Source organism: Bos grunniens, chromosome 11, assembly GCF_055505025.1.
Source record: "Bos grunniens cultivar Pamir isolate PY7600 chromosome 11, Bosgru_T2T1.0, whole genome shotgun sequence".
Lineage (NCBI taxonomy): Eukaryota > Metazoa > Chordata > Mammalia > Artiodactyla > Bovidae > Bos > Bos grunniens.
The window spans coordinates 81505313-81532464 of NC_141175.1; the positions used below are offsets into that span (position 1 = coordinate 81505313).

Below are 27152 nucleotides of genomic sequence, written 5' to 3' on the forward strand. Positions count from 1 at the left end.
TAATGTAACAGAAGTATGGTTTAAGTAAAGTGTGGTTTAAAGGGACACATCTTTCTTGCCTGATGATTCTACATGACTTGGGCTTTTTTAAAGGCTCAGAACGGGACTCATGAATTAGCCTATCTTAGAAGTGGCGTGCTCTGATTTCATTGCCAAAGCTTAAGGGTACCACACTTTTTGTTTGATGCCTGATTATTTAAGCCACTAATAATGAGACTTGGGGATGGGAGGGAGTCATATGGAGGATCACGTCTGGACTCAGACAGACCGAGGGCCAGCCCTCCACTCATATGCCACTGGATTATTTTCAGTGAAATAGGATGTCATCTTTCTTCCTAGGAAGGACAAGAATCAGTAACTGTTTGGGTTGAAGGGCAGACACACAGCACACAGTACAGACGTCAAGTAGTTACCAGCTGCTTTTAGGTAGGGACGTAATTTTGTGTGATTATGGAAAGCCTTGAATGAGACATTCCTTTTAGATGGCTATTCTTCTTCTTCTAATAGGCAAATCAAATCTAAAGATTATAATGCTGTTTTCACTGAAAAATGTTAGCATAGCAATAATCATTAAAAGATCAAGAAGGCAGTGTTTTTAGAAAGAGCTGTAGACTAGATTTTCACCTACGGCAGATGAATTCTTTTGTAGGCTATGTTAATAAAAGTGGCATTGACTATCTTGCCCATATAAAAAATGAAAATGTATTGTTAAATGTTTAGTAGGAGATAGGGGTTTTTCAAAATTAATCTACAGAGAGTTTTCTCACACATAAATCAGCTTCTGTGTTTATCAGTAGACAGCTGGAAACAATGTAAGCCCCTGAAACGGCTTTGGAAGAACGTGAAAGAATATATAAAGTTGTGGATATTAGAATGTCAAAATTTGGAAGTGAACATGTATAAAATAATTGAGTATCAACTGCTAATCATTAGCATGACTTTTAAAGCAGAGGTGGGTACTACATGTGCAAACTAAAATCAATTCATCTACTAAAAGACCATGAATGAAACTGCTTCAGAGGCAAAATTCGGACATTATAACTTTTCAAGTGAGTCTAAAAAAAAGTTTGTCCAGAGAATGTGGTAATTAGTGAGGTACAAGGGAAGAACGATACAGGTATTGTGGGGCTGCTTTCCAGTTCTACTCAAAACTCGTATGGTTTTAGGTCAGTTAGGGATGATGGATTTGAATGTGAAACCTTAAGATGCTCAGAAATACTCCTGCCCTTTAATAATAAATGTATAAAAGGGATCACTGTATAACATAAACAGATAATCTTATCAACAATGGCAGTTAGTCACTAACTCCTAGATAAATATTAATTCAGAGATGACTTCCAACTAATCTCTATAGCCAAGCTGCAAAACACAGTAAGGGTTACATGAGGTCATTTTAGTGTTCCTGCAACATGCCTCTCATTTTGCTACAGCTATAATACCCTCTAAGTATTCATGACATGTTTTTCAGAAGTCTTCTGTACTTAAAATGTTTTGCTTACTTATTCTAGGGCCCCAGAAGGTAAAAGGCGACTGCTGAGAAAAAAAAAGGCCCTGGTCCCTGCTCACAGTGGGTGGTTGTGTTCAGCTTATCCTAGCAACAGTTATACAGCTCTACAAATCCCACCTGAGAGGTGGTCAGGGCGTTTCATTTACTGTGCTTATTATATAAGGTTATATTCTTCACAATGACTCGCTTTATCAAACTAAAAGGAGATCCAGGAAAATCTCAATATTGGATCATGATAAAAATTTACCAACTCTTACATTCTTATATCAGGCTGTGTATCACAAATGGTGCTATCTGGCACATATATGGAAAGCAGTCTCCACTTTTAATCACTTTCCTGAGAGTTCCTGGGTTTTGTCAAGTATGTGCTTTCAGATTAGGCAGTCCTTAATCTTTCTGATATGAGAAAAGTATGTGTGCTGCTGTGCTTAGTCGCTCAGTCATGTCCATCTCTTTGTAATCCCATGGACTGTACCTGCCAGGTTCCTCTGTCCATGGGGATTCTTCAGGCAAGAATACTGGAATCAGTTGCCACGCCCTCCTCCAGGGGATCTTCCCAACCCAGGGATTGAACCTAGGTCTGCCACATTGCAGGTAGATTCTTTACCGTCTGAGCCACCAAGAAAAGTATGGATATATCTAAATGTCCTAATAAAAAACAAAACCTTCTAATAATCCCACAAATAAAAGAATATTATGGAAGTGTCTTCCCAACAGCAAGGTAAGAATCACTACCCATCTTCCACATAAAGTATACTGGCAAGTCCAAAAAGCATATGTGAACACTAAGTCATCTCTGGGTGGTAGAATGTTATGTGATCTTTAGTTCCTTCTTTATGCATATCAGAATTTATATATATATAAATAGTGAAGATATACTATTTAAATAATTTTGAAAGGAAAAAGTTAAGTAAATAAGTTGAGAAAAATTTATGGAATTCTAAGTATATTTCTGTGATAAAACTCAAGATGAAATAAATGTTGAGGATAATACCTGATCCTTCTGAATTCTCATCTCATCAACTTCACTTTCAGCATATTGAGGGTCTTTTGCAGGGTCCTTGACATCTTTTAGTGTGTTGATACTCTGAAATCACAATTTGTTAAGTCACTTCATGCTCATAACCAAAAACCTTCAATGACCATCATCTACCTCACAAGCCAAGTTCCTGTTTCTTGGGCAGCCAGTGAAGGCTGATCTTTTGAGCCTTCATCAACACTGAAGGCCAATTCAAATTCCCCAGGTTCTCTCTCCCTCTTGGATACTGTTTCTCCCTTCTCTACCAACCAGAAAGAGCTCTGTTTGGAAGCAGAGTGAGAAAAGTGTCTTACCCATTGTTTCAGCCCCACGGGGTCAGACAGACAGTAGATTTTAAGCAAGTGTTTAACTGATTTGAGTAAGTAGAAAACAAAGTTACTATAATAGGCCAGTTTGAACATTTCCCAATAACTGATGAATAACAGCAAAAGCGAAAAGGCGAAAGTCGCTCAGTCATGTCTGACTCTTTGCAACCCCATGGACTATTCGGTTCATAGAATTCTCCAGGCTAGAATACTGGAGTGGGTAGCCTTTCCCTTCTCCAGGGGATCTTCCCAGCCCAGGGATCAAACCCAGGTCTCCCGCATTGCAGGCGGATACTTTACCAGCTGAGCTACAAGGGGAAGCCCAACTGTTGAATAGTGCTGAAAATTCTTGCTTTAAAAGAATGAGAAATAGATACCTTTGGTGGAAAGAGCTTTTCATACACTTTTTTCCACAGTTCCATTGGTGAACGGGCATGAAGCTTTCCAATGTCATTATCAGGAAGAGGAGGGGGTCCTAGAATTGGAAGTTTTAATTCAAATGACTGCATTGACTAAAACATTATAAACTATTACTATCAATAAAACAGATGATACTTAAATCTTAGATCACTCATTTCCTTTTCTTCTATAATCACCATTAAAATTTACCTCAACCCAGTGTAACAAGGCCACTGGGACAGATTCTAGTACCAGAGGGAGAGGAGCCAGAGTAATGAGTAAATTGTAATTCTCTTTCCATGCACTTAAGTAGATGCTCAGGAAAAATAGAAAATATGACATTCTCATGTGTTTGTGAATGTTTAAGGAAACAGATGTTCTTATGTGCTGTTGAATAGAATGCAAATTATGACAGCTATACTGGAGGGTAATATGGCACCAGTAAATACTATTAAAATACAAAAAAAGATTACATCCTATTAACCAGAAATTCTAGTTTGAGTGTTTATCTTAGAAATACCTGCATACACACATTAAGGATTTCACAGAGCCGCATTATTTGTATTAGTGAAAAAATGGCCTCAGCTGAAATGTCCATCAATAGAGGTACAGTGAACTAAATTCCTATGCGTAGCCATGCTCTGGAACACTCTCCAGCAGCCAAAGTTCCAGACAGACCTATGTGCCGCGTTAATATGGAGAAAGCACTAAGGTGTATTGAGTAAAAAAGGAAAACTTCAAGATGACACAGAATAATACAACTGTATTAAAACAAGTCGTCTTTTTTCTGTACCACATTCACATGTATAGAAAATGGAATATTAAACTTGATCATATATGTACTGCCTGTATAACTTAAAAATTAATGTGAAAAATTTGAAAATATGCTGCCACTTCTTGGACATTTTCAATGCATAGTCTGAGATTTCTCATTCTTTCTATGCTAGCATCTACATTGCTCACTGTTTCACTCTATCTTTCAGGGCCTCCTTACGACTTTGGTGGCTAAGATAGTGATCACACCCACCACTCTTACCCAGATTTCCCAAATTTCCTCCTTGTCCTCACTTGTGTGTGTGTGTGTTAAGCTGTACACAAGTTTATCACCTTTGTAGGCTCATGTATCCCCGACCACAGTCAAGACACTGAACAGTTTCATTCCCAGGAAGATCCCTCGTGTTGCTCTTCTATAACCAAACCCACCTCCTTCTCAATCCCTCTCCCTCCCTCCCTCCCCGCCTACAGTTCTGTCCCTAACCTCTGACAACCATTAATCTTTCCTACATTTCTAAAATTTCTTCATTCCAGAATTTTATATAAATAGAACTGTACGTAACATTTTCTGATCGGCTTTTAAAATTCAGTATAATTCTCTGGAGAGTAAACCAAGTTGCTGTATATATCAATAGTTTGTTCCTTTTCATTGCTGAGTAGTAAGTATTCCATGGTATGGATATACCACAGTTTATCCATTTACCTGTTGAATGATGTCTGGGTTGTTTCCACTTTTGGGCTATTACAAATAAACATATCATGAACATCTATGTACAGATTTTTATGTGAACATACATTTTCATTTCTCTCAAATAAATGTCAAATAGTGCAATTTCTAGGTCATATGGTAGCTACACGATTAGTTCTATAAGAAACCATCAAACTGTTTTCAAGAGTGGTTGACCAGCTGCTATGGAGGTTCCTTAAAAAACTAAAAAAAAGCTATCATATGACCCTGCAGTCCTGCTCCTGGGCATTTATCTGGAGAAAAACATGATCTGAAAGGATACATGCACCCCAGTGTTCACTGCAGCACTGTTTACAAAAGCCCAGACATGGAAGCAACCTAATGTCCATCAACAGAGGGATGGATAAAGATGTGGTGTATATATATTTACAATGGAATACTACTCAGCCATTAAAAAGAATGAAATAATGCCATCTGCAGCAACATGGATGGACCTAGAGAGTGTCGTCATTCTGAGTAAAGTAAGTCAGAGAGGGAGAAATATTGTATGATATCCCTTATCTGTGGAATCTAAAAAGAAATAATGCAAATGAACTTACAAAACAGAAAGACTCACAGACTTAGAGAATGAACTTATGATTGCTGGGGGAAGGGGAGAGTTGGGGAGTTTGGGAAGGTCATGTACACACTGCTATATCCAAAATGGATAACCAAAAGGACCTATGGTCTAGTACGTGGAACTCTGCTCAATGTCATGTGGCAGCCTGGGTGGGAGTGGGGCTTGAGGGAGAATGGACACATGTATGGCTGAGTCCCTTTGCTGTTCACCTGAAACTGCCACAACACTGTTAATCAGCTATGCTCCAATACAAAAGGCAGTTAATGTATGTTAAGTCACTTCAGTCATGTCCAACTCGTTGTGACCCCATGGACTGCAGCCCACCAGGCTCCTCTGTCTACGTGATTTTCCAAGAAAGAATACTGGAGGGGGTTGTCATGCCTTCCTCCAGAATACAAAATAAAAAATTCAAAAGAAAAAGAGTGTCTATTTTACATTCCTGCCAGCAATGTATGAGTGATCCAATTTCTCCACATCCTCTCACCAGCACCTGGTGTTACCACTATATTTTAACTATTCTGGTAAGTGTGTGGTAATATCTCAATGTAGTTTCAATTTGCATTTCCTTCATGTAAAAAAATGTATTAAATATCTTTTCATGTGCTTATTTGCCATTATTGTATATCCGTAATGAAAATATCTGGCCATATCTTTTACATATTTTCGAATTGGATTTTTTTTTACTGTTATATATTCAAGATACTAGTCCTTTGTAAAGCATGTAGTTCGAAATTTCTCCCAGATTGTAGCATATCTTTTTATTCTTTTCACATGGGCTTTTAAGAGCAAAAGTTTTTAACTTTGATGAGGTCCAAGCTCCATGATTTTTTAAATTCAGTATTTTTCGACCTTTTTCTGACCTCTGACTACTTACAGGGGCAAAAGATTTCCATCAGCATTTCTATCATTACACACAGTGATTCTCACTGCTAATGAAATTAAGTTGGCAATTATAATAATTATAATTATAAAAATCAGTCTTTATAATCACTCATTAACACCTCTGTTCTTTTCATTCCAATTCAATCTATAATCCCATGACAAAGATCTCTACATCTGAAGTCAACTTCAGCATGTAAGAGTAATGAGGGGTGGGAAAAAAGAAAACCACTGTCCATTGGTGTTAAAACCAAACTATGCCAACCCCAGAGTACAGAGTTGCTAGGCCCCAAAATCTCTACAATGAGATTACTTCTGTGAGAAGACAGGGAGCTTGACCACATAAACTCTTGAAATTTCTTCTGCTTCGTGAGTCTAGGGATAAGTATAGGAAACATATCAACATCCCATTAGATGAAGTATTTACATAACAAAAAATTAAGGCATACCTAGTTAATGCAACTGTGTTCTTTTGAGTTATTCCAACACTTGAATTTCTTATATTTTTCATCATTGCTTATAATATATAGCTTTGAATTTCCTGACTACTCTATCCTTCTGATTTTCTTCTAAACCCAAGGAGCTAAAATTTAAAAGTACCTGGAAATCAGTGAGGGAAAGAAAGTACATGCAATTTTTTTTTAGTGGTATAGAGATCAGAAATCAGTCGCTCATATGCCAACATCCCTTTCATCACAAATATGTCAATGTGATGCATTCTGCATCAATACAATGTATACAAATAAATACACAAGACATGACGACAATAATAATGAAACCAGAAACTGTGGTTAGGGTTAGGAGATGTTGGAGATGAAGTGAACAGGCAGTAGGATAAAATCAATAAGCAATTAAAACAAATGGAACAATCTTAATAAGTTCACCAACCTATCTGACTTAAAGAATCCAATCCTGCTGTGATAAACAGAGGTTTATTCTGATCCACACATATTGATTTGCTACATGGATAAGAAGAAAAAAGAATCTAATTTAGTTCAGCAATCAAATATCCTGCCATTCCCTACTGTAAATACAAGAGCCAAGTTTTATATCTAGCCCCTATGAGAGCATTTCTCAAAATAAGTGAATGATTATTAACTTAACCAATTCAAAAAATAAAGTATAGCTCTAATAAAGATATTATAGGAGAAAAAAAGACCCAAATTACCTCAAATCAAAACCAAGAAAGATAGCAAGGTTAAGAAAAATACTTACTAAAATGATCAATTCCATTTCTAATATAAAATAGTGATAACAGTGGGAGAGCTACTAAAATAAGGGGAAAGGAAGTAACAGGATCAAGGAAATAAGCATAATAGTATGATTATTTTATTCTAGTTTCCAACTACTATATAACATTTTAGTTGTAAAATATGATAAATATTTAAATAATATAAGAAGCAAGAGATAATATGAAATTATCTAATAACAGTCATCTGAGGCATTTTTCCCAGTCAAGAAACAAGAGACTTGTGAGAACAATAATCAGATGAGAGAATACCAAAATAAAAAGTAAAAAGATATTAAAAAATATTTTAATGCTACCTTTTGTTGATGCCAAATGCCAATTGGTTAATAACTCCACGTATTTTTAGTAATAGAGCTTCTGATTTACTGGTAAACTAAAAAGAAAAAAATCAGGACAATAAATTACATGCTCAGCTTTCAAATCACAGAAAGAGGTAAAATAAACATGGCTTTCAACAAGTACAGACTGCAGAGAGAATTACTATTTATTTGCCCAACACAATCTGTTTGAGTAAACAAAACAAAACCCGAATAAAGGAAAAGAAAGAAATCTCGATAAATTTGTTTTAACTCACTCTTCAAATTTCATGAGTGCACGATATATTTATTGTATGTACTTGTGTTTATGCACTGATCATTTCAGCTACTCCCACAAATGGACTGTAATCATTACCAAAATGCAATCTGGTTGGTTAAAAAATAGGAGGTATGTATCGTAAATAACTTTTCCATCCAAACGCATACTGTTGTCCTCAAAGCAGTTAATGTGGGAGCTGCAGACTAGTCTAACAATACTGATACTCACTAAAACAACTTTAAAACTTCTCTTCAGATTTGCCTTTAAAGTTTGCAAAGTAGGCTACTGACTATTCTCAGTGGTGGTCTATAACCAAGTGATCATAACCAGAATATTTTAGAAGAATGAAACTGCATGGGTGCTATTAATCATTAAGCTGAGAAATCAAATGAAAACCAGGACATATGGCTACCCTACAAAACCTTTTAAGACTAATTTTGAATGTTTGGAAATACAAAGGTCACCCAGCCAATTCAGAATGACTAAGATGTATGAAAGTAGGAAAAACAATCTTGAACCAAAATGAAATGTAATTATAAGGTAAAAAGATCAGTGTTCAGAATAAGATTCGTTCAAGACCTGGGTTTTATCCCTAGGTTGGGAAGATACCCTGGAGAAGGGAAAGACTATTCACTCCAGTATTCTGGCCTGGAGAATTCCACAGTCCATGGGGGGTCGCAAAGATTCAGACACAACTGAGTTTCACTTTCACTTTTCAGATTAAGAACAGGCTCCCAGGGAAAGGGCCTCCCTGGTAGCTCAGAAGGTAAAGAATCTGCCTGCAATGTAGAAGACCTGGGTTCAATTCCTGGATTGGGAAGATCCTCTGGAGAAGGGAATGGCAACCCACTCCAGTATTCTTGTCTGGAAAATTCCACAGACAGAGGAACCTGGCGGGCTACAGTCCATGAGATCCCAAAGAGTCGGACTGAGCGACGAACACTTAACTTCCCAGGGGGAAGCTATTCAAGGGAGAACACTCATGTGACTATATAAGATTTGATACATTTTAAAAATTGAAACTATTTTATGCTTCTATTGAGACAATATTCTAATATGAAAACTTCAGTTGAATTTTAAAAACACAACTTTTTATCATCATCATTGTATTCTCTATTATGTTCCCTATATGGTGAGGAAAAAAAACCTCATCACAAGTGTATTTCATAGGACTGCAGGGCTGGGAGGACATGAGAAGTTTTTCTAATTCAACCCCATCCCTACCCCTATCTGCTGCATCAGTTGCCTCGAAAATATCCTCCACAAATATATGTAGAGTTCTACTTATGAACTCAATGCCTGGGAATTCTCATTCCATTTTCAGATAATGGCAGTATTAGAAATTTCTTAATTTGAATTAAACCCCATTGATTCCTTGTTCTTGACTCTAAGAAAGCATACATTTAACCCCTTTCCCATGGATCAGTCCTTCAAATATTTAAAGACTGTTATCACATTCCAAATGCCAGAATATCATTTTATGCTGTTCCTCATATATCATAATTTTAAGTTCCCTACCATCCTGGGGTCTCTCCACTGAATCTGGTCCTACTTACCAATGTTTTTCTCTTTTTAATTAACTTGATCAGATTGCTCATATTACTGAATTAGTATTCTTGACTGAATTATAAAGGATAAACTATGTTTAAAAACAAAACAAAACAAAACTGCTGCATATCATTGAACCTTGGAAAGCAGAAAGTACCAAAGTCTGGACTCGAGAGTCAGAGTGGAAGTGAAACTGAAAGGTGGGGCCTTGTTAGCTCTGGCCGCTCTCCTTGATTTGGGAAGCTAGAAAAGCTGTATGGTTTCCATGGTGGTCCAGAGTGCTTTTCTAAAGCCAACCTCTGATTTACTGACAGCTGAGATGAAAGATTCTCAGATCCTTTCCTCAGTCCCTGGACTTCTAGGGTCTTGAGAGCCATGATTAATTGCAGGTCTGCTGTGGCCTGGGTTGATCTGACTTCATCTGTTATTACATTCTTACTGATAAGACCAGACTGGGCACTGATGGATCATCAAAATGTAATCTGTTTCTAAACAAAGAGAGGGATTTTCCTCAGCTAACTAAACAGAAGTAAATGTGGAGCTTTATCTAGAAGCGAAAGTAAGAAACTATAAGATCCATGATCTTTGCTTCTGTACCCTGAATGAGTAAGCTAGTTTGAATTCTCCATATCTTTTCAAAACAGTAAAGAATATTTCCGTGGTTGCCAAGGCAGAGTAGAGAGGGTGAGGGAAAGTTGGATTGCGAGTTTGGAAATAGCAGATGCAAACTATTATATACAGAATGGATAAACAAGGTCCTATTGTACAGTACAGGGAACTATATTCACTATCCTGTAATAAACCATAATGGAAAAAAATATGAAAAATATTTTTTAGAAAAGAATATTTCCAAAATACTTTGTCAACCTAATATGCAAGTAGGTAGATACAGTACACACATAAAAGGTGATGATTTTTAAGAAAATACATAATAAAATGTATTTGGAGTATTCTGGAAAGTATAAGAATTTTAAATACAGATCATACTTGTTACTTTCAGTCTTAATATATTAGCCATGAAAGCTGGGGACTAGGCCATGTCTACAGGTTCCTCTGAGCACTTTGCTTTAGAGGGCAAAAGAGAGCGTTCAAATGGGAGGAATTTTTAAAGAAATAAACATGCTTTTATATTTTATTGCATTAGAGGATATCTAGCAACATTTGGTCCTGCTGTGGAAGAGATAATGCTAACAGTTACAAGAACCAGCCTTTATTGAGATTTGTGTCAGGCCCTGTGCTAAGGGTTTCACGGTTTCAGGTATATTCCTGCTACTAACCCTCACAACAACCCTATGAAGGTAGGACTATTTTTGTTCATTTTACCCTGGAGGAGACTAAGGCTTCAGTGAGGTTAAGTGACTTATCTGAGACCCCTTATCTAGTAAATGGTTGCCCTGAGATTTGAATCCAGGCAGCATGACTCCCAAGTTCATTATTTTTAACCTCTACAACAAATAGCATTTTTAAAGGTTTTTTGAAAAAAAAAAAAATTGTTAGTCTTTTTTAAGTGAATATAGATTCTAATTCTTAATGGAAAACTAAAAGATGAATAGATAAATAACCAATTTATCTCTAAGACAGATGGGGATTTATGGCTATTAAAAACGTAGAACTTTCACTTCAAGCAAATGGTAGGCTATCTAGCAGTGTGTTCCAGAAATAAATTATGAACGCTCTGTAACAAGAGGCTTTGAGGGCAATGGTAATGGAAAGGAGAGAATGACAAGCATTAGTAAAAGCATCGGCATTCATTATTCTGCACCAAGTTGGTAATCTTTCCAAATTTGTTACTGTCCAAACCCAAAGGATAGGAAACATACAAACCATTAATGATGCTCCGTAATAATGTGCAACAAATCGAAGTGTCTTGCATATTACCTTCCTCTTCTCAGAGTCAAAATCCTAAAGACGTATGTTATTAAAAAGAAAAAAGTTAAGAGAACTAGTATCTGTAGCAGAAAAGTACAAGTTATTAAATACAGAAATAGATTCTTTCTTCTTTATTTTTTGAAATGTACCTTGAGTAGGATTCCATTACTTTGGCATTTGGTTCTGTAGAAGCTGAGCAATAGCTGCAGCCTTCTAGAGCTACACTGTCAGATCTTTCCTTGTTTAAACGCTTAGCCCAGTAGAATTTAGATACAAGCATACATTTTATCAAGTGGAATACCCCAAGGATTCTCTGACAAGCAAAGATAAGAAGAAACCAATTTTCTACTTTCTTCAATTTAAAAGTTGGGACATAAGTCCTGTCCCTTGGTGACTGGACTGGATTCAGTTTCTAAATCTTCTGCCTTATCCCCATTATTCCACTGTATTTACTGTTCTTCACCTATTTTCTCTTTCCCTTTTCCAAAATCTTTAAGATGTGTGACTCCTTGACTTCTCCCCTGCCCCTAGTCATTTTTCTCATTTCATTATTACTTTTGTTTCTCTCCTATAAAGGCTAGACAAGTGTGTACCACAAGCTCAACTAGAAGTGGAAAAGCTCACCTGAAAAATATCGTATTTACTTCCGATTATGACCAGAGGAATTGGAAATGGGTCAAGTAATTCACGATCCTGTTAACAAACATATTTCATTGATTCACTGTAATTGTTTACTACTATGTATTCAGCAATTTCTATGACTTAGGTCAGTTTAAATCTGCCCACAGTGTTAACATTGTCGGCTTGACAGAGGTTGCTCCAGTATTTAATCTTTGAAGCTACATTTCTCAAGCATAAAACTAGAAATGACAGTTCCCTAAGCTACCATATTTATTCTTCATGTTCTGTTCTTTTATTTTCTTATATGTTGCCTTCCTGTTTTTTTTAAGTTATTTGTATTAACTGTTTGTTATAATAACATTTGGAGAAGGCAATGGCACTCCACTCCAGTACTCATGCCTGGAAAATCCCATGGATGGAGGAGCCTGGAGGGCTGCAGTCATGGGGTCGCTAAGAGTCAGACACGACTGAGTGCCTTCACTTTCACTTTTCACTTTCATGCATTGGACAAGGAAATGGCAACCCACTCCAGTGTTCTTGCCAGGAGAATCTCAGGGATGGGGGAGCCTGGTGGGCTGCCGTCTATGGGGTCGCACAGAGTCAGACACAACTGAAGCGCTTTAGCAGCAGCAGCAGCATAATAACATTTATACTGCATATACAGGAACCATAACTATCAGTTTTGTTTGATATTCCTCTTGTAAAACACTTATATAAACTTTGGGCAATATAAAATACCTTTCTTAGTTTTTTAGATGATGACATTCCTGATTGTACATAAAAGACTTGTGTTACCATATTGCAACTTGATAATTTAATTATCAGATGATAAAAAGATACTGATTATGTGACAGACAATTAATGAATGTATAGAATGACAGTAAAGGCTGTTGAAACTCTATTCCTTGCTTAAAACTGTATCCTTTTCTGGTCTTTGCTAGGTGACATTTGTACAACCTGGTTTTGTATCTTCACTTCACAGAGATTATAAAATCAGTATCAAACTACTACTTTAAAACTCTGTTCCTTTTGATTGGTGTAATATGCCATAACAATCACGGTAGATGTCTAACGAGAAGACATATGAAATCTTTTTCCTTGTTTTGCTCTGAGGTTTTATTAAATTGCTGTAATTTTCCAGTGAACAGGTTCATCCACATCAAGTGAATTTCAACTCATGCATAAAAATCTAAAGAAATTGTTTGTGATGTTATCTTTAACTATGTGTGGGGCTAAGAATTCCAAGAATAATCCCAGCAGCAACTCACGGGATGGTCCTTCTGCATATTGCTCCACATTTTCTGTCTCATTTCAGAAGCTGCTTTAGAATTCTTCTTCCCCAGTTTCATGATCACTTTATCTATGTTAAGTTTTGTGGCTTGCAACAGATTTTCCATGGTGGGCCAAAGGTCATTAGGTTTTGAAAGATCCAAAACAAGGACAATAGAAAACGTCCTAAAGAAATAAAAATATCTTTCAAAAAAAAAAAAAGACTCAAAATAATTACCATTTGAAACCCTACTATACTGAAATGTATTTTCTAAGAGTAACACTATAAGAAAAAAAACATAGCAATTTTCTAAGAAAAATATGCCAAAATTATAGCCTTATTTATTCCAGTGCTTTTCCCTAGCGGTATTTAAGTGTTACAACCAAACTTCTTGTTTGAACTAATAACAACCCAGGTCACATAATGTGCAATTGGATCCAACAGTGCCATGTTTAGATTCAGTTGTGCTGTGTGTCCCACAGAAGGAAAGCAAAAATAATCATCACAGCAGCAGCAACAATACAACAATGTGGTGAGGCAGAAGAAAACATTTACTGATGGACCCTGCCTGGAGTCTACCTAGCTTATTTCCTCCTAACCCAACAAGACTTCCTGGAAAATGTTACGATGGCATTTCTACGGATTAGAAATCTGAGGCACAGACTCATAGAGCTAGTGAACTGTAGAGCTGGTATTTAGACCCAGAGCCACATGGTTTTCTGCTTGTACCCTGCTACCTCTCTGAAAGGCCTTGCTGCCTCACTCCAGGCCACCACACACTCCACCACCATGACCATACGCACACATGCTCATGTTCATGTATATCAAACATAACTCTAAACTCAGCAACAACAAACAACCCAATTTAAAAATGGGCAAAGAACTCATATACATATTTCTGTATTTAAAGACATACATACGGCCAATAAACACAGGAAAAGATGTTCAGTATTATCATTAGAGATATGCAAATCAAAACCACAATGAGATACCACTTCTTGCCCATTAGGATAGCTACAATAAAAAATTTTAAAAATCCAGAAAATAATAAGTGTTGGAAAGAATAGAGAGAAATTGAAACCCTGGGGCACTGCCAATGGGAATATAAAACAGCAGAGTAGACAGTGTGGAAAGCAGCACAGTTGTTCCTCAAAAAATTATAGGAGGATCCAGCAATTCCACTTCTGGGTGTTTTGACATCAGGGACTCAAACAGGTATTTGTACACCAATGTCCATAGCAGCGTTATTCACGATTGCAAGAGTGGAAATGACCCAAATGTTCATCAGTGGGTTAACAGCTGAACAAAATGTGGTAAATGAATACAATGAAATATTATTCAGCCTTAAAAAGGAAGGAAATTTTGACATATGTTACAACATGGATGAATCTTGAAGACATTATGCTGAGTGAAATAAACTAGACCCAAAAGGATGATTTCATTTACATGAGGTAGCGAGAGTAGTCAAATCATAGAGACAGAAACTAGAATGGTAGTTGCCAAGGGCTGGAAGAGGGGGAAGTAGGAAGTTATTGTTTAATGGGTACAGGTTCAATCTGGGAAGATGAAACGCTCTGGAGAGGGGTGGGGGTGATGGTGCCAAAACAATATGAATAATACTGAATGTCACTTAACTGTATACTTAAAAATGGCTAAAATGGTGAATTTTATGTTATTTTACAATAAAAAACAAACATAAATCTAGAAGTATTACAGAACATGGTTATAATAAGTCTGAATAGCCATAATCATGGGCCAATATATCTTTGATCAACAGAGCAAACATTCTGCTAGCAGAAATAGCAAGGAATTATAATATAGGCTGGCTATAATATAGTCAAGTTATATGGGCTTTCCTGGTGACTCAGTGCTAAAGAATCCGCCTGTCAAGGCAGGAGATGCAGGTTCAATCCCTGGGCCGGGAAGATCCCCTGGAAAAGGAAATGGCAACCCACTCCAGTATTCTTGCCTGGGAAATCCCATGAAAAGAGGTGCCTGGCAGGCTGCAGTCCATGGGGTTGCAGAAGAGTTGGACAAATTAGTGACTAAACAACAATTATTTTGTTTAGTTTGAGCAAATCAGCTATTTTGTGTAAAGCAAAACAATAGCTAAATTCTATACTATAGGTCTAAATCCAGAAAGTAGTCTTTTCAGACATTACCTAAGATTTTCTATAAAGTTATTATGCCATTAAATTGTCTAGCCAACCATATCTTTCATTTGAATAAGCTCAGAAACAGCTTTTCTTAATTATAATGTGTGTGTGTGTGTGTATATATATATATATATACATATAAAGGAAAATAATTTTATTTTCAGAGTTTTAGCATGGTTAATGTTAAAAAAAAAAGACCATAGTTTAGCTTTTTTTTTTTATTGTGGTAAAATATATATAAAGTGTATCATTTTTTCCAAATGAAAATAACTTTGTTTTAACCAAAGGGAAAATGGATTATTCAACTTTTTTCTAAGGTTAAAATTTATGTTTCCACTGCACTCCAAATACTTGTGTTACTTTTGCCTTCATAGAAAATGACAGCTAAAAAATTTTTTTATAACACACTACCTCTGAAAACAGGGAAGTGGACCACAGGAAATGCTCTCTTACCAATTATCTAAGGTCTATGGAAATGTTCAATGCATCTATAATTATTCTATGAACAGTCATTTTAAAGAAAAACAGTATCTAACAGCATTTGGTAAGGTGGCTGGGCTCTGTCCAACTCAAGGGAATTACATGTCGAATTAATTCCAGTCACAAAACACTCTGAGATTTGCGACTAACGAGGAGTGAAATGTTTTCCATGAATTTGTCAAGCACTCAGCAAGCTGCTTTGGACCCAGGCCTGTGGCGCCCCTGCCCTCTGTTCATCATCACCCTGACCCCTCTTCTCTCCTAAGGCAGGCTCCAGCTGCTCTGGGATTCCATGGAAAGAAGACCAGGAACTCACAAAGAGAGGCAGTGAAACTGTGGAAAGATTTGGCTTCCTGCAGAAACCAGAATTTCTACAAGCCCATAAGGTCTAGAGAAGGGAAGTGAGGTAATACAGAAAGGTGATGTGACAACAGGGCCAGAACCGGAGCCAGCTCACAGTCTGGGAAGAGCTGCTCCCAGCCTTTTTACTCCTGTCTGCCAGGCTGGCCGGCAGCTCTTGTTCCTTCAGCTGCTCCCCGCCCCTGTCATCTCCTCTCAGCCACACCACCATGAGTTGCCCTAATTCCCAGGCAGCTTCAATTATTTGTCTCTGTTAAAGAAGGACAAATGAGAACTACACAGCTGTAAAAATCCCATGATTCTAAAAAAATAATGTCGGGGGAAATGGTGGTTTTAAGTGAAAAAGCAAGATCTAAATGTGTATACACAATATCTCATACCTGTACAAAGTATATTGACAACCCTGAAAACACTGAAAGAAATACCTCCGTATGTTGAGAATAGTCCTTTTTTCATGTGATCACAGATGCTTTTACTTTTCATGTACGTTTCGCTATTTTTCCAAGTTTTCCTTATGATCATAAAAGATTTTTGTGATAAGTAAAAGACACTAAAGTTTATTTCTTTAAAAGAAAAAAAAAATCACTGGACGAAGAAAGCCAACATTACTAGCTAGTTACGGAAAAACAATTATCCTGTTAACAAGAAAAAATTCTAAAGATCTTAATGGTTGAAATTTGACAAATTATTGTCAAGCCCTTTGTATCTGGTCCAGCAGCAATGGTCTGTTTTAAACTCTGACAACAGTAAGATATTTCAGATTTTTTAAGTCTGTTTTCTTTGGCGAAGATGGGTTCCCAGGAACATTGTGAGAAATGTCACAATTTTCCACATCTGATTTGGCCAACATGTGGGAATCATTCTCAGGAAAACACCACCAAAGAGCTTGAGGTTTTCCCCCAGGTTCTTTTTCTTTAAGGTCAGCAAACAGACACTTCTTCCTCTTCTAACTCACAAACTTTCATTGCATGAGGCTTTACTGGTGTGTGTGCGTGCTAAGTCGCTTCAGTTGTGTCCAACTCTTTGTGACTCTATGAGCTGTAGCCCTCCAGGCTACCCTGTCCATGGGGATTCTCCAGGCGAGAACACCGGAGTGGGTTGCCATGCCCTTCTCCAGGGGATTTTCTTGACCCAGGGATCTAATCCGAGTCTCTTGTGTCTCCTACACTGGCAGGTGGGTTCTTTACCACAAGCGCCACCTGGGAAGCCCCTCAGTGATATTAACATCAGTATTAAATTAGTATTAAATTCAAGTGTGTGTTAGTCACTCAGTCATGTCCGACTCTTTGTGACCCCATGGATTGTAGCCTGCCAGGTTCCTCTGTCCGTGGAATTCTCCAGGCAAGAAAGAATACTGGAGTGGGTAGCCATTCCCTTCTCCAGGGGATCTTCCTGACCCAGGGACTGAATCCAAGCCTCCTGTATTGCAGGCACCTGAGCCACCAAGGAAGCCATTAAATTTAAAGGAAACATAATATCCAGTTGCAGGAAAAACTCAGGGGCTGAATTAGCTCATGCTTGGATGGGTATTCAAAAGAATTGAGTTTTCAAATTTATTTTTTGAAGTATTTTTTTTTGCCAAGTGAATATATTGCCCAAGTGTTATTTGACATATTTTGTTTGTTTGTTGGCTTGCAAAATATGTTACTAGTCGGATGCCAACTATCTCATTTCAGCACAGGCCAGAACCTTCAGTTCAGTTCAGTTCAGTCGCTCAGTCATATCCAACTCTTTGTGACCCCACAGACTGCAGCATGCCAGGCATCCCTGTCCATCACCAACTCCCAGAGTTTACTCAAACTCATGTCCATTGAGTAGGTGATGCCATCCAACCATCTCATCCTCTGTCATCCCCTTCTTCTCCCACCTTCAATCTTTCCCAGCATCAGGGTCTTTTCAGATGAGTCAGTTCTTCGCATCAGGTGGCCAAAGTACTGGAGTTTCAGCTTCATCATCAGTCCTTCCAATGAATATTCAGGACTGATTTCCTTTAGGATGGACTGGTTTGATCTCCTTGCAGTCCAAGGGACTCTCAAGAGTCTTCTCCAACACCACAGTTCAAAAGCACTAATTCTTTGGCACTCAGCTTTCTTTATAGTCCAACTCTCACATCCATATATGACTATTGGAAATACCATAGCTTTGACTAGACAGACCTTTGTTGGCAAAGTAACATCTCTGCTTTTTAATATGCCGTGTAGGTTGGTCATAACTTTCCTTCCAAGGAGCAAGCGTCTTTTAATTTCATGGCTGCAGTCACCATCTGAGTGATTTTGGAGCCCAGAAAAACAGTCTGTCACTGTTTCCACTGTTTCCCTATCAATTTGCCATGAAGTGATGGGACCAGGTGCCACGATCTTAGTTTTCTAAGAGTTGAGTTTTAAGCCAACTCTTCCACTCTCCTCTTTCACTTACATCAAGAGGCTCTTTACTTCTTCTTCACTTGTGGTGTCATCTGCATATCTGAGGTTATTTCTCCCTATTGATATTTCTCCTGACAATCTTGATTCCAAGCTTGTGCTTCATCCAGTCCAGCGTTTCTCATGATGTACTCTGCATATAAGTTAAATAAGCAGGGTGACAATATACAGCCTTGACATACTCTTTTCCTGATTTGGAACCAGAACCTTGGTTCTTTCAAAATCTCTGAGAGCACTACAGTTTAGGCACATAGAAAGGAAGTTAAGGTAAACCTTCAGCAACATAAAACTGTCCCTGCAATTCTGATTCACAAAAAACTCATGTTCATCCTGTGGCCTCCACTGGATACTTACTAACTGCTATTCCTCACTGGCCCCACTTACCGTAAGGTGTCACTTGTGATTGGTATGCTGATTAAATCCAGTAAAGATGTTCCTCCACCTAGCTCCCAAAAGTGAGCAATATCTTTAGGCTGAAAAAAACAGGTTTTTTCATATTAATATTCTTTGATGTTTTTACATTTTAAATAGTTCTTATAGTTCATTAGCACCAGCTAGTAATAATTATGGATACAAGATATTACAGTCCTCAAGACCATTTATGGCAGTCAAAATTTTCTCCTTTATTGATCCCATCCCTCAAAATACACTAAAACATCTATTCCAAAGAACAAAGATGAAACATTAAGAATATACACGGGTACTAAATGCCCTGATTCTACCCTAATTTAATAGAAGACATTAAACAGCACCCCAACTCTATAAATATCACAGGTAGCAAACACTCACATTAGAAATAAAATTAACAAATTGAACACATTTGGAATTATCTTTGTGAAAAAAGTTATAATTTTAGGTAGAAATAAAACAACTGAACGGGAAAACATCCTAATTGAGGGAGAAGACAGAAGCTCACACAATAAATCAGACATAAAGACAAGACCAGAGGAAACGGGGAGAACAGACAGGAGTCCAACCTGCAGATCAGGATCGACTGGGCAGAAGTATAAGCAGCTGGTCTGGGCCTGACATCCCTGGGGACAGTGACAGGCTGGCACTGGCAATACAAGCGGTAGGTGGGGGACACGGACTCTCTGCAACTGCTTCCCTTTTCAGAGAATTCAAACTATAGGAGGACTAAAAGGGCTGGGCAGTAGTCCAGTAGCTTGGAAAAAAGACCATCTATTCCATGACAACTGTCCTAGATTGCTGGCTAGCTGATGGCATTTCTCCTTCCGGCCAGATACTGAGAGCCTTCAAGATATGATTGTGTGAGGAGCTGATAAAGTTCTTCCATTTAGAACTCTTAGGAGACCTTCAATCTGAGAAAGATATGAATCTTCTAGAATGAATACAGAAAAGCCCAACTTGAGAGCATAAAGTTTAGCAGAAACAAGCAGGTGAAAAACAAACCACATGAGTTTTCATGTACCCAATACCATGAACTTGGAAGAGGCAAATGGTCATTACAGCAGTTTTAGATAAATATATTTTGCTTTTTGACAGGTTATCATCTCAACCATTGAAACTGTTTTGCAGTTGGTATTTGAATCTCTAATGTTTGGGGGGAGAAATAAGTTTTCAGTGGACAATCTCCCTTGATTCACAACTGGATGAAGAAAAGCTTTTAGAGCTTTTCTCAAAAGTTAAGCTTATGAAAGTTGACTCAGAGTCTCCCACAACGAGGGTGAGGTATTTCTAGGCTTATCACCCATGCAAAAATGTATTCACAATTGTTTTGATTTTATTTGAATTGATTTGATTTATTCACTTTGTTTTGATTCACAAAAACAAAGTTCTCCCACATCTCAATATATTGTTTTTTCTTTTCAATTTCATGGTTTTAATAACCAAGTTGCACTGGTGAATCCAGGAAGCAGCAACAGACCATTTAAACTCTCTATACACTGTCTAATGATCAAACACTTAGACTGGATCAACCTATAAAAATTTGCCTGTGTTATGGGAGTTATGGGACCTTCTTTATTCTAGATTGTTCTCCATACACCTAACTTTAAGAAATGACCTCTTCCTTATGGGAACACCAAAAGAGAATTCTACTTAGAATTTTTTATTCTCCTAATATACACTATAAGTTCTCCCTCTATCCTGAACAATTTCTAACTATCCTCTATAGATAAACTAACACAAGTGAAAATAGGATTATGGCCAGTTAGGGCCTGTGGTCTCAAATAGGATTACCAATTTTAAGATGTATTTGTAAAAATGCTAATAATTTGGATTTTAAGTAGTATATTTTCATAAATATCCAACAGGTCAAATGTATATTTTTAGCAGATTTTTTCAGGAGACAAGATAACTCACAATGTTATTCTCATTTGAAAGGAGAAAATGTGCCCAAAGCCTGTACACTGAAGTTACAGAGTAATCCTATTCAAGCATCTTAAGACATAACAAATGAGAAGGCCGAAATATTTTCACAGTTTGGGTGGCTTCCTCTGTGCTCAGTTGCATTTGACTTTAAAAGTATTACATAGCTAGGAAGTATACTCCTGGATGTGTTTATTGATTGTGGAAAAGATGGAAAATGTAGAACAATGTCAGCATCCTTACTTCTCCATACACGTGTAGAAGAACATCACCAAAAAGACACTCACTATGTTATGTCCTTTTGTTCTTCTTCCGTACGTATATTCCAAAGCTAAGGTTGGTTTTGGTGGCTCATCCCTGTACAGTGAAGACAAGTATTATTACCATCATTTTCTTAAGCTATCATCTTACCTTATTTTTGCTTCTTAAGAACTTTATTAGCAGAGAAGTTACGCTGTGTGTAACACATTGAGATAAAAATGATTAAGAATTTATACAAAAATTAAATAAGCCTTCAAAAAAGCATCTTAACAGACTTCAGTAGCAACTGCAGAGGTGAGGAATGGCACTTGCGTTTAGTGGCAGCGCCTAGTGACACCATTCGGGGAGCAGAGAAGGAGCTGGCCGTGTTGGTGGCTGCGTCAGGGCATACGCTCTCTGCATCCAGGCCACGTGGGAAGCAAAGAGAATAGGTTTATGCTCAGCCTCAATGTGAGGAGCTGGGAACGTAATGACTTTCAATTTAATGGAGACGTCAATAAAAGATTTTTTATACAGTTCTCAACCGAAATCATAGCTCAAACCTGGGCATCATTTAGCTAATGAGAGCTGCAAACCAACAAGACTTTCCTTACCAAAACTTCCTGAAACATGTACTGTAACCTGCTGGCATGCTTCCATGGTAAAGAAGGCTAAGAAGTACATAAAACAAATGGCAACATGTACAGTTTGATGACCAATAATGTGCTTCAGAAGCATACCCATGAGCAATTCAAAGATTATAATGTTCAAACGATCATGAACTAGATAAAATTAAAAAGTTTAAATACAGACTAGCATAGCCAAAACAAGTAAGTACTAGCTTTTACAGATTGAGTAATTATGCTAATTTCTTCCCTCAAATAAGGAAATCCATTATTAATCCTATACAATTTTTTTCTGCTTATTGTTGGTTTCATCTTTAAAGGAAGACTGTAAAAGCCATAATATGGATTCATAAGAATTAGAATATTTTGTTTAGGTCACAAAATGGAAATATGTCTTTTATATTCTAACTTGCAAATCCCATGGACGGAGGAGCCTGGTGGGCTGCAGTCCATGGGGTCGCTAAGAGTAGGACACGACTGAGCGACTTCACTTTCACTTTTCACTTTCATGCATTGGAGAAGGAAATGGCAACCCACTCCAGTGTTCTTGCCTGGAGAATCCCAGGGACAGGGGAGCCTGGTGGGCTGCCGTCTATGGGGTCGCACAGAGTCGGACATGACTGAAGCGACTTAGCAGCAGCAGCCTTAAAATAAGAATAAGCAAAAATGTATTCTAAAGTTTAATATAACACTTACCTGTCAAGACACCTTAGAATAATAGTAGTCTTTCCCTAGAAATTCAAAAAGAAAGAATACTGTGTTAATGTCATCCACATGTAAAATTTTATTATTGTTCATAATTGTGGCCCAAAATAGCTTTTAATCACTTGAATGATAAATTACCTGGAAACTAGAAACTTTCAGAATTGCTCCTAAGTTTGATAAGTGGAAAAAGTTAACTGTCAACTTTCCATCAGAGTGTAACTACACTGCTATTATTATAATTATAAAGTACCAGAGATGACAAATACTAGAAAATCAAACCTCATTTTAGTGGTCAACTTGGCAGCTGTCTTAAATTTTCTCTCTACTCGTTAATGCTAATTACTGGTTAAGCTGATGACTAGTGTCTTCTAAAATGTTTTAATTCCAATTTGTTGAAGTGGAAATAAAAAAGGATAACACACAAATATAGGACATGTTGAAGACATATTCCAAGTAAGCAATCCAGATACCGGTTAGAATACTTTTTTTGGTTTGTCTTATTTCTAGAAGATGTACTTTAAATTTCTTTTTAGGAGTCAGGAAATAGAGGTTCTGGTCCCATGTCAGCCACTAATCATGAAACTTAACCTCACATCTGAGCCAGGGACTGATCTAGTGGTTTAAGTCACTGTTTTTTTTTTAAACAGTGAAGCTTTACTTTTTTAAGACAATCTTTTACAGGAATATAAATAAAAGAGCATCAGGGAAAGTTTACCAGAGGAGACCTTTAGGATTCAAAGAAAGCAGTTTAGAAAACTCTGGACTACCAAAAACACAGATTATTTCACTATATATGTGTTTTTTAAAGCCAAGGAACCTACAATACTTACCCCCAAAAAGATAAATTGTGACTCCAAATTACATCTGGGCTATGATTAAACTGAATGACTTTTTTGGTAGTAAGATTTATAAATAAATCATTGGAATAGCACTAAAATACATAATTGAAAGATACTTATTGGTAGGTGTTATATCAAAGTGAAAGATCAGAAACAATCTAAATTTTCCAAATAGGGGACTGACTAAATTATGACCATCAATATAATGAATAACACGCAGATCACAGGTATAATGTAGGAATAGACATACTGACCTAAATCAAATCCCTTAACGATTATACAGGGGAAGTGAGAAATAGATTTAAGGGCCTAGATCTGATAGATAGAGTGCCTGATGAACTATGGATGGAAGTTTGTGACATTGTACAGGAGACAGGGATCAAGACCATCCCCAAGAAAAAGAAATGCAAAAAAGCAAAATGGCTGTCTGAGGAGGCCTTACAAATAGCTGTGAAGAGAAGCAAAGGAAAGATATACCCATTTGAATGCAGAGTTCCAAAGAATAGCATGGAGAGATAAGAAAGCCTTTCTCAGTGATCAATATAAAGAAACAGACGAAAACAATAAAATGGGGAAGACTAGAGCTCTCTTCAAGAAAATTAGAAATACCAAGGGAACATTTCATGCAAAGATGGGCTCAATAAAGGACAGAAATGGTATGGACCTAAAAGAAGCAGAAGATATTAAGAGGTGGCAAGAATACACAGAAGAACTGTACAGAAAAGATCTTCATGACCCAGATAATCACGATGGTGTGATCACTCACCTAGAGCCAGACATCCTGGAATGTGAAGTCAAATGGGCCTTAGGAAGCATCACTATGAACAAAGCTAGTGGAGGTGATGGAATTCCAGTTGAGCTATTTCAAATCCTAAAAGATGATGCTGTGAAAGTGCTGCACTCAATATGCCAGCACATTTGGAAAACTCAGCAGGGGCCACAGGACTGGAAAAGGTCAGTTTTCATTCCAAACCCAAAGAAAGGAAATGCCAAAGAATGCTCAAACTACTGCACGATTGCACTCATCTCACACGCTAGTAAAGTAATGCTCAAAATTCTCCAAGCCAGGCTCCAGCAATACATGAGCCGTGAACTTCCTGATGTTCAAGCTGGTTTTAGAAAAGGCAGAGGAACCAGAGATCAAATTGCCAACATCCGCTGGATCATGGAAAAAGCAAGAGAGTTCCAGAAAAACATCTATTTCTGCTTTATTGACTATGCCAAAGCCTTTGACTGTGTGGATCACAAGAAACTGTGGAAAATTCTGAAAGAGATGGGAATACCAGACCACCTGACCTGTCTCTTGAGAAATCTGTATGCAGGTCAGGAAGCAACAGTTAGAACTGGACATGGAACAACAGACTGGTTCCAAATAGAAAAAGGAGTATGTCAAGGCTGTATATTGTCACCCTGCTCATTTAACTTATATGCAGAGTACATCATGAGAAACGCTGGGCTGGATGAAGTACAAGCTGGAATCAAGATTGCCAGGAGAAATATCAATAGCCTCAGATATGCAGATGACACCACCCTTATGGCAGAAAGTGAAGAGGAACTCAAAAGCCTCTTGATGAAAGTGAAAGGGGAGAGTGAAAAAGTTGGCTTAAAGCTCAACATTCAGAAAACGATGATCGTGGCATCTGGTTCTATCACTTCATGGCGAATAGATGGGGAAACAGTGGAAACAGTGTCAGCCTTTATTTTTCTGGGCTCCAAAATCACTGCAGATGGTGACTGCAGCCATGAAATTAAAAGATGCTTGCTCCTTGGAAGAAAAGTTATGACCAACCTACACAGCATATTAAAAAGCAGAGACATTACTTTGCCAACAAAGGTCTGTCTAGTCAAGGCTACTGTTTTTCCAGTGGTCATGTATGGATGTGAGAGTTGGACTATAAGGAAAGCTGAGTGCCGAAGAATTGATGGCTTTGAACTGTGGTGTTGGAGAAGACTCTTGAGAGTCCCTTGGACTGCAAGGAGATCAACCAGTCCACCCTAAAGGCAATCAGTTCTGACTGTTCATTGGAAGGAATGATGTTGAAGCTGAAACTCCAATACTTTGGCCACCTGATGCAAAGAACTGACTTATCTGAAAAGACCCTGATGCTGGGAAAGATTGAAAGCAGGAGGAGAAGGGGACAACAGAGGATGAGATGGTTGGATGGCATCACCAACTCAATGGAGATGAGTTTGAGTAAACTCCAGGAGTTGGTGATGGAGAGGGAAGTCTGGCATGCTGTGGTCCATGAGGTCGTGAAGACTCGGACACAACTGAGCGACTGAACTGAACTGAATTGAACTGAGACACATTGACACGATAAGACATGCATAATAGATTACCATGACCCTATTTTCAGTTAAAAATCATCTCTTCCTTGAGATGCATATACACACACACACAGATAGAGAAACAAACAGAAATCCAGAGAGACATCACATGTCAACTGTGAATGTTTTCAGGTGATAACTTTAAAGGTAATTTATTTTCTAAAGAAAATAAGGATTTTCTAATTATCCTACACTTTACATGTATCACGTGTAGTGTATTTTTAACTTTTTTAAATAATGAGGACTATGACACCTAAAAATAAATGTATTCAATGTGCAGGAAAGTATACAGAATTACTGTATTTTAGAAGTAGGAATCTTAGAGAATATCTAGCCAATCTTCTCAAATTCTCATGGTTCCACAGCAGTGATTTAAATTATTTTTACTATAATTTCATATTAATGTATAAGAGTACCTGGTGGAATTTCAAATAAAAATAAACTCAACTCGGGGCACTGAAATCAGCTTTTAGATTATCATTAAAATAACAATCCAAACTTTAAAAATTCACTAGTAAACTGTGGCCGTTTGAGAAGGCATCCACAGACTCCTGGGTTTCCGAGTCCAAGAAGCACTGACACAGTACAAGTTCACTGAGTGACTATCAGAATGAACCCACATTCCCTTCCGTTACATCCATCACAGCAGAAGTCCAGCCTCCCTCTGACTTGTCATCCTTGCAACTCTAATTCCATAATCCTCTACATATCCCCCTTCATCGGGCATAATAATCTCCTCCTTTCTAAAATCCAGCTGCCCTGAATCCTCAACTTCTTCTTCAGAACTCTGTTTGTTGGCCTGCACTAACACATGACTATCTCTTGAACACTTCCTCTGTGGTCCTATTAAAGAAGGCTATTTATTCTTCATCACCCCCACACACTTCAGGGCCCTCCCTGCTCTCCAGTGCCACCTAGAGGCAACTACTCTACTTCTCTCCTCTTGCAGGAATCTTAAGAGGCTTGTATCAGCCCACCCTCTTGGTTATCTCTTCCTCAGTCTACCTTCCCCTCTCAGCTACTGTCATTAGTCTTGTTCACCTCACCCCTACATGGGCATGGGCAACCCACCTATGACCCCGACCTCCAGGTGCCCTTTGCCTCCAGAGACTCTTTCCTTCACTCCACTTCTGCCACATGTCACTTTCGGGGTTCTATCTTGAATCATTTCACTACTGGAAACTGTACCACTTCCAAAATCACATGCACAAACAACACATTCTCTAAGCACTTTTTTCAGAACTTTACTTTTTTCAGCTTTACTGAGAGGCCTCCAAAGTCCATGTATCCTTCTGGGACACACGGCAGACACAGAAGGGTGCTC

General features: G+C 37.8%; 1 protein-coding gene across 4 annotated transcripts in view; it reads right to left on the reverse strand.

The window, feature by feature from the left end:
- The window catches only part of DYNC2LI1 (dynein cytoplasmic 2 light intermediate chain 1), a 38093-nt gene that overhangs the window by 2722 nt on the left and 8219 nt on the right, over positions 1–27152 (reverse strand). For 3 of the 4 annotated variants that reach the window (XM_086327223.1, XM_086327220.1, XM_086327222.1), the window contains 10 exons: positions 22653–22687; positions 21378–21447; positions 19144–19232; positions 13342–13528; positions 12077–12145; positions 11408–11485; positions 7756–7832; positions 7099–7169; positions 3229–3326; positions 2502–2594 (listed from right to left, as the gene is read on the reverse strand). In XM_086327223.1, the coding sequence (XP_086183349.1) occupies positions 2502–2594; positions 3229–3326; positions 7099–7169; positions 7756–7832; positions 11408–11485; positions 12077–12145; positions 13342–13470 (615 nt within the window). In that variant the 5' untranslated portion in view covers positions 13471–13528; positions 19144–19232; positions 21378–21447; positions 22653–22687. Of the gene's footprint in view, positions 1–1732; positions 2118–2501; positions 2595–3228; positions 3327–7098; positions 7170–7755; positions 7833–11407; positions 11486–12076; positions 12146–13341; positions 13529–19143; positions 19233–21377; positions 21448–22652; positions 22688–27152 lie in introns of those variants that run through there. The other variant, XM_086327221.1, reaches the window with a different exon arrangement.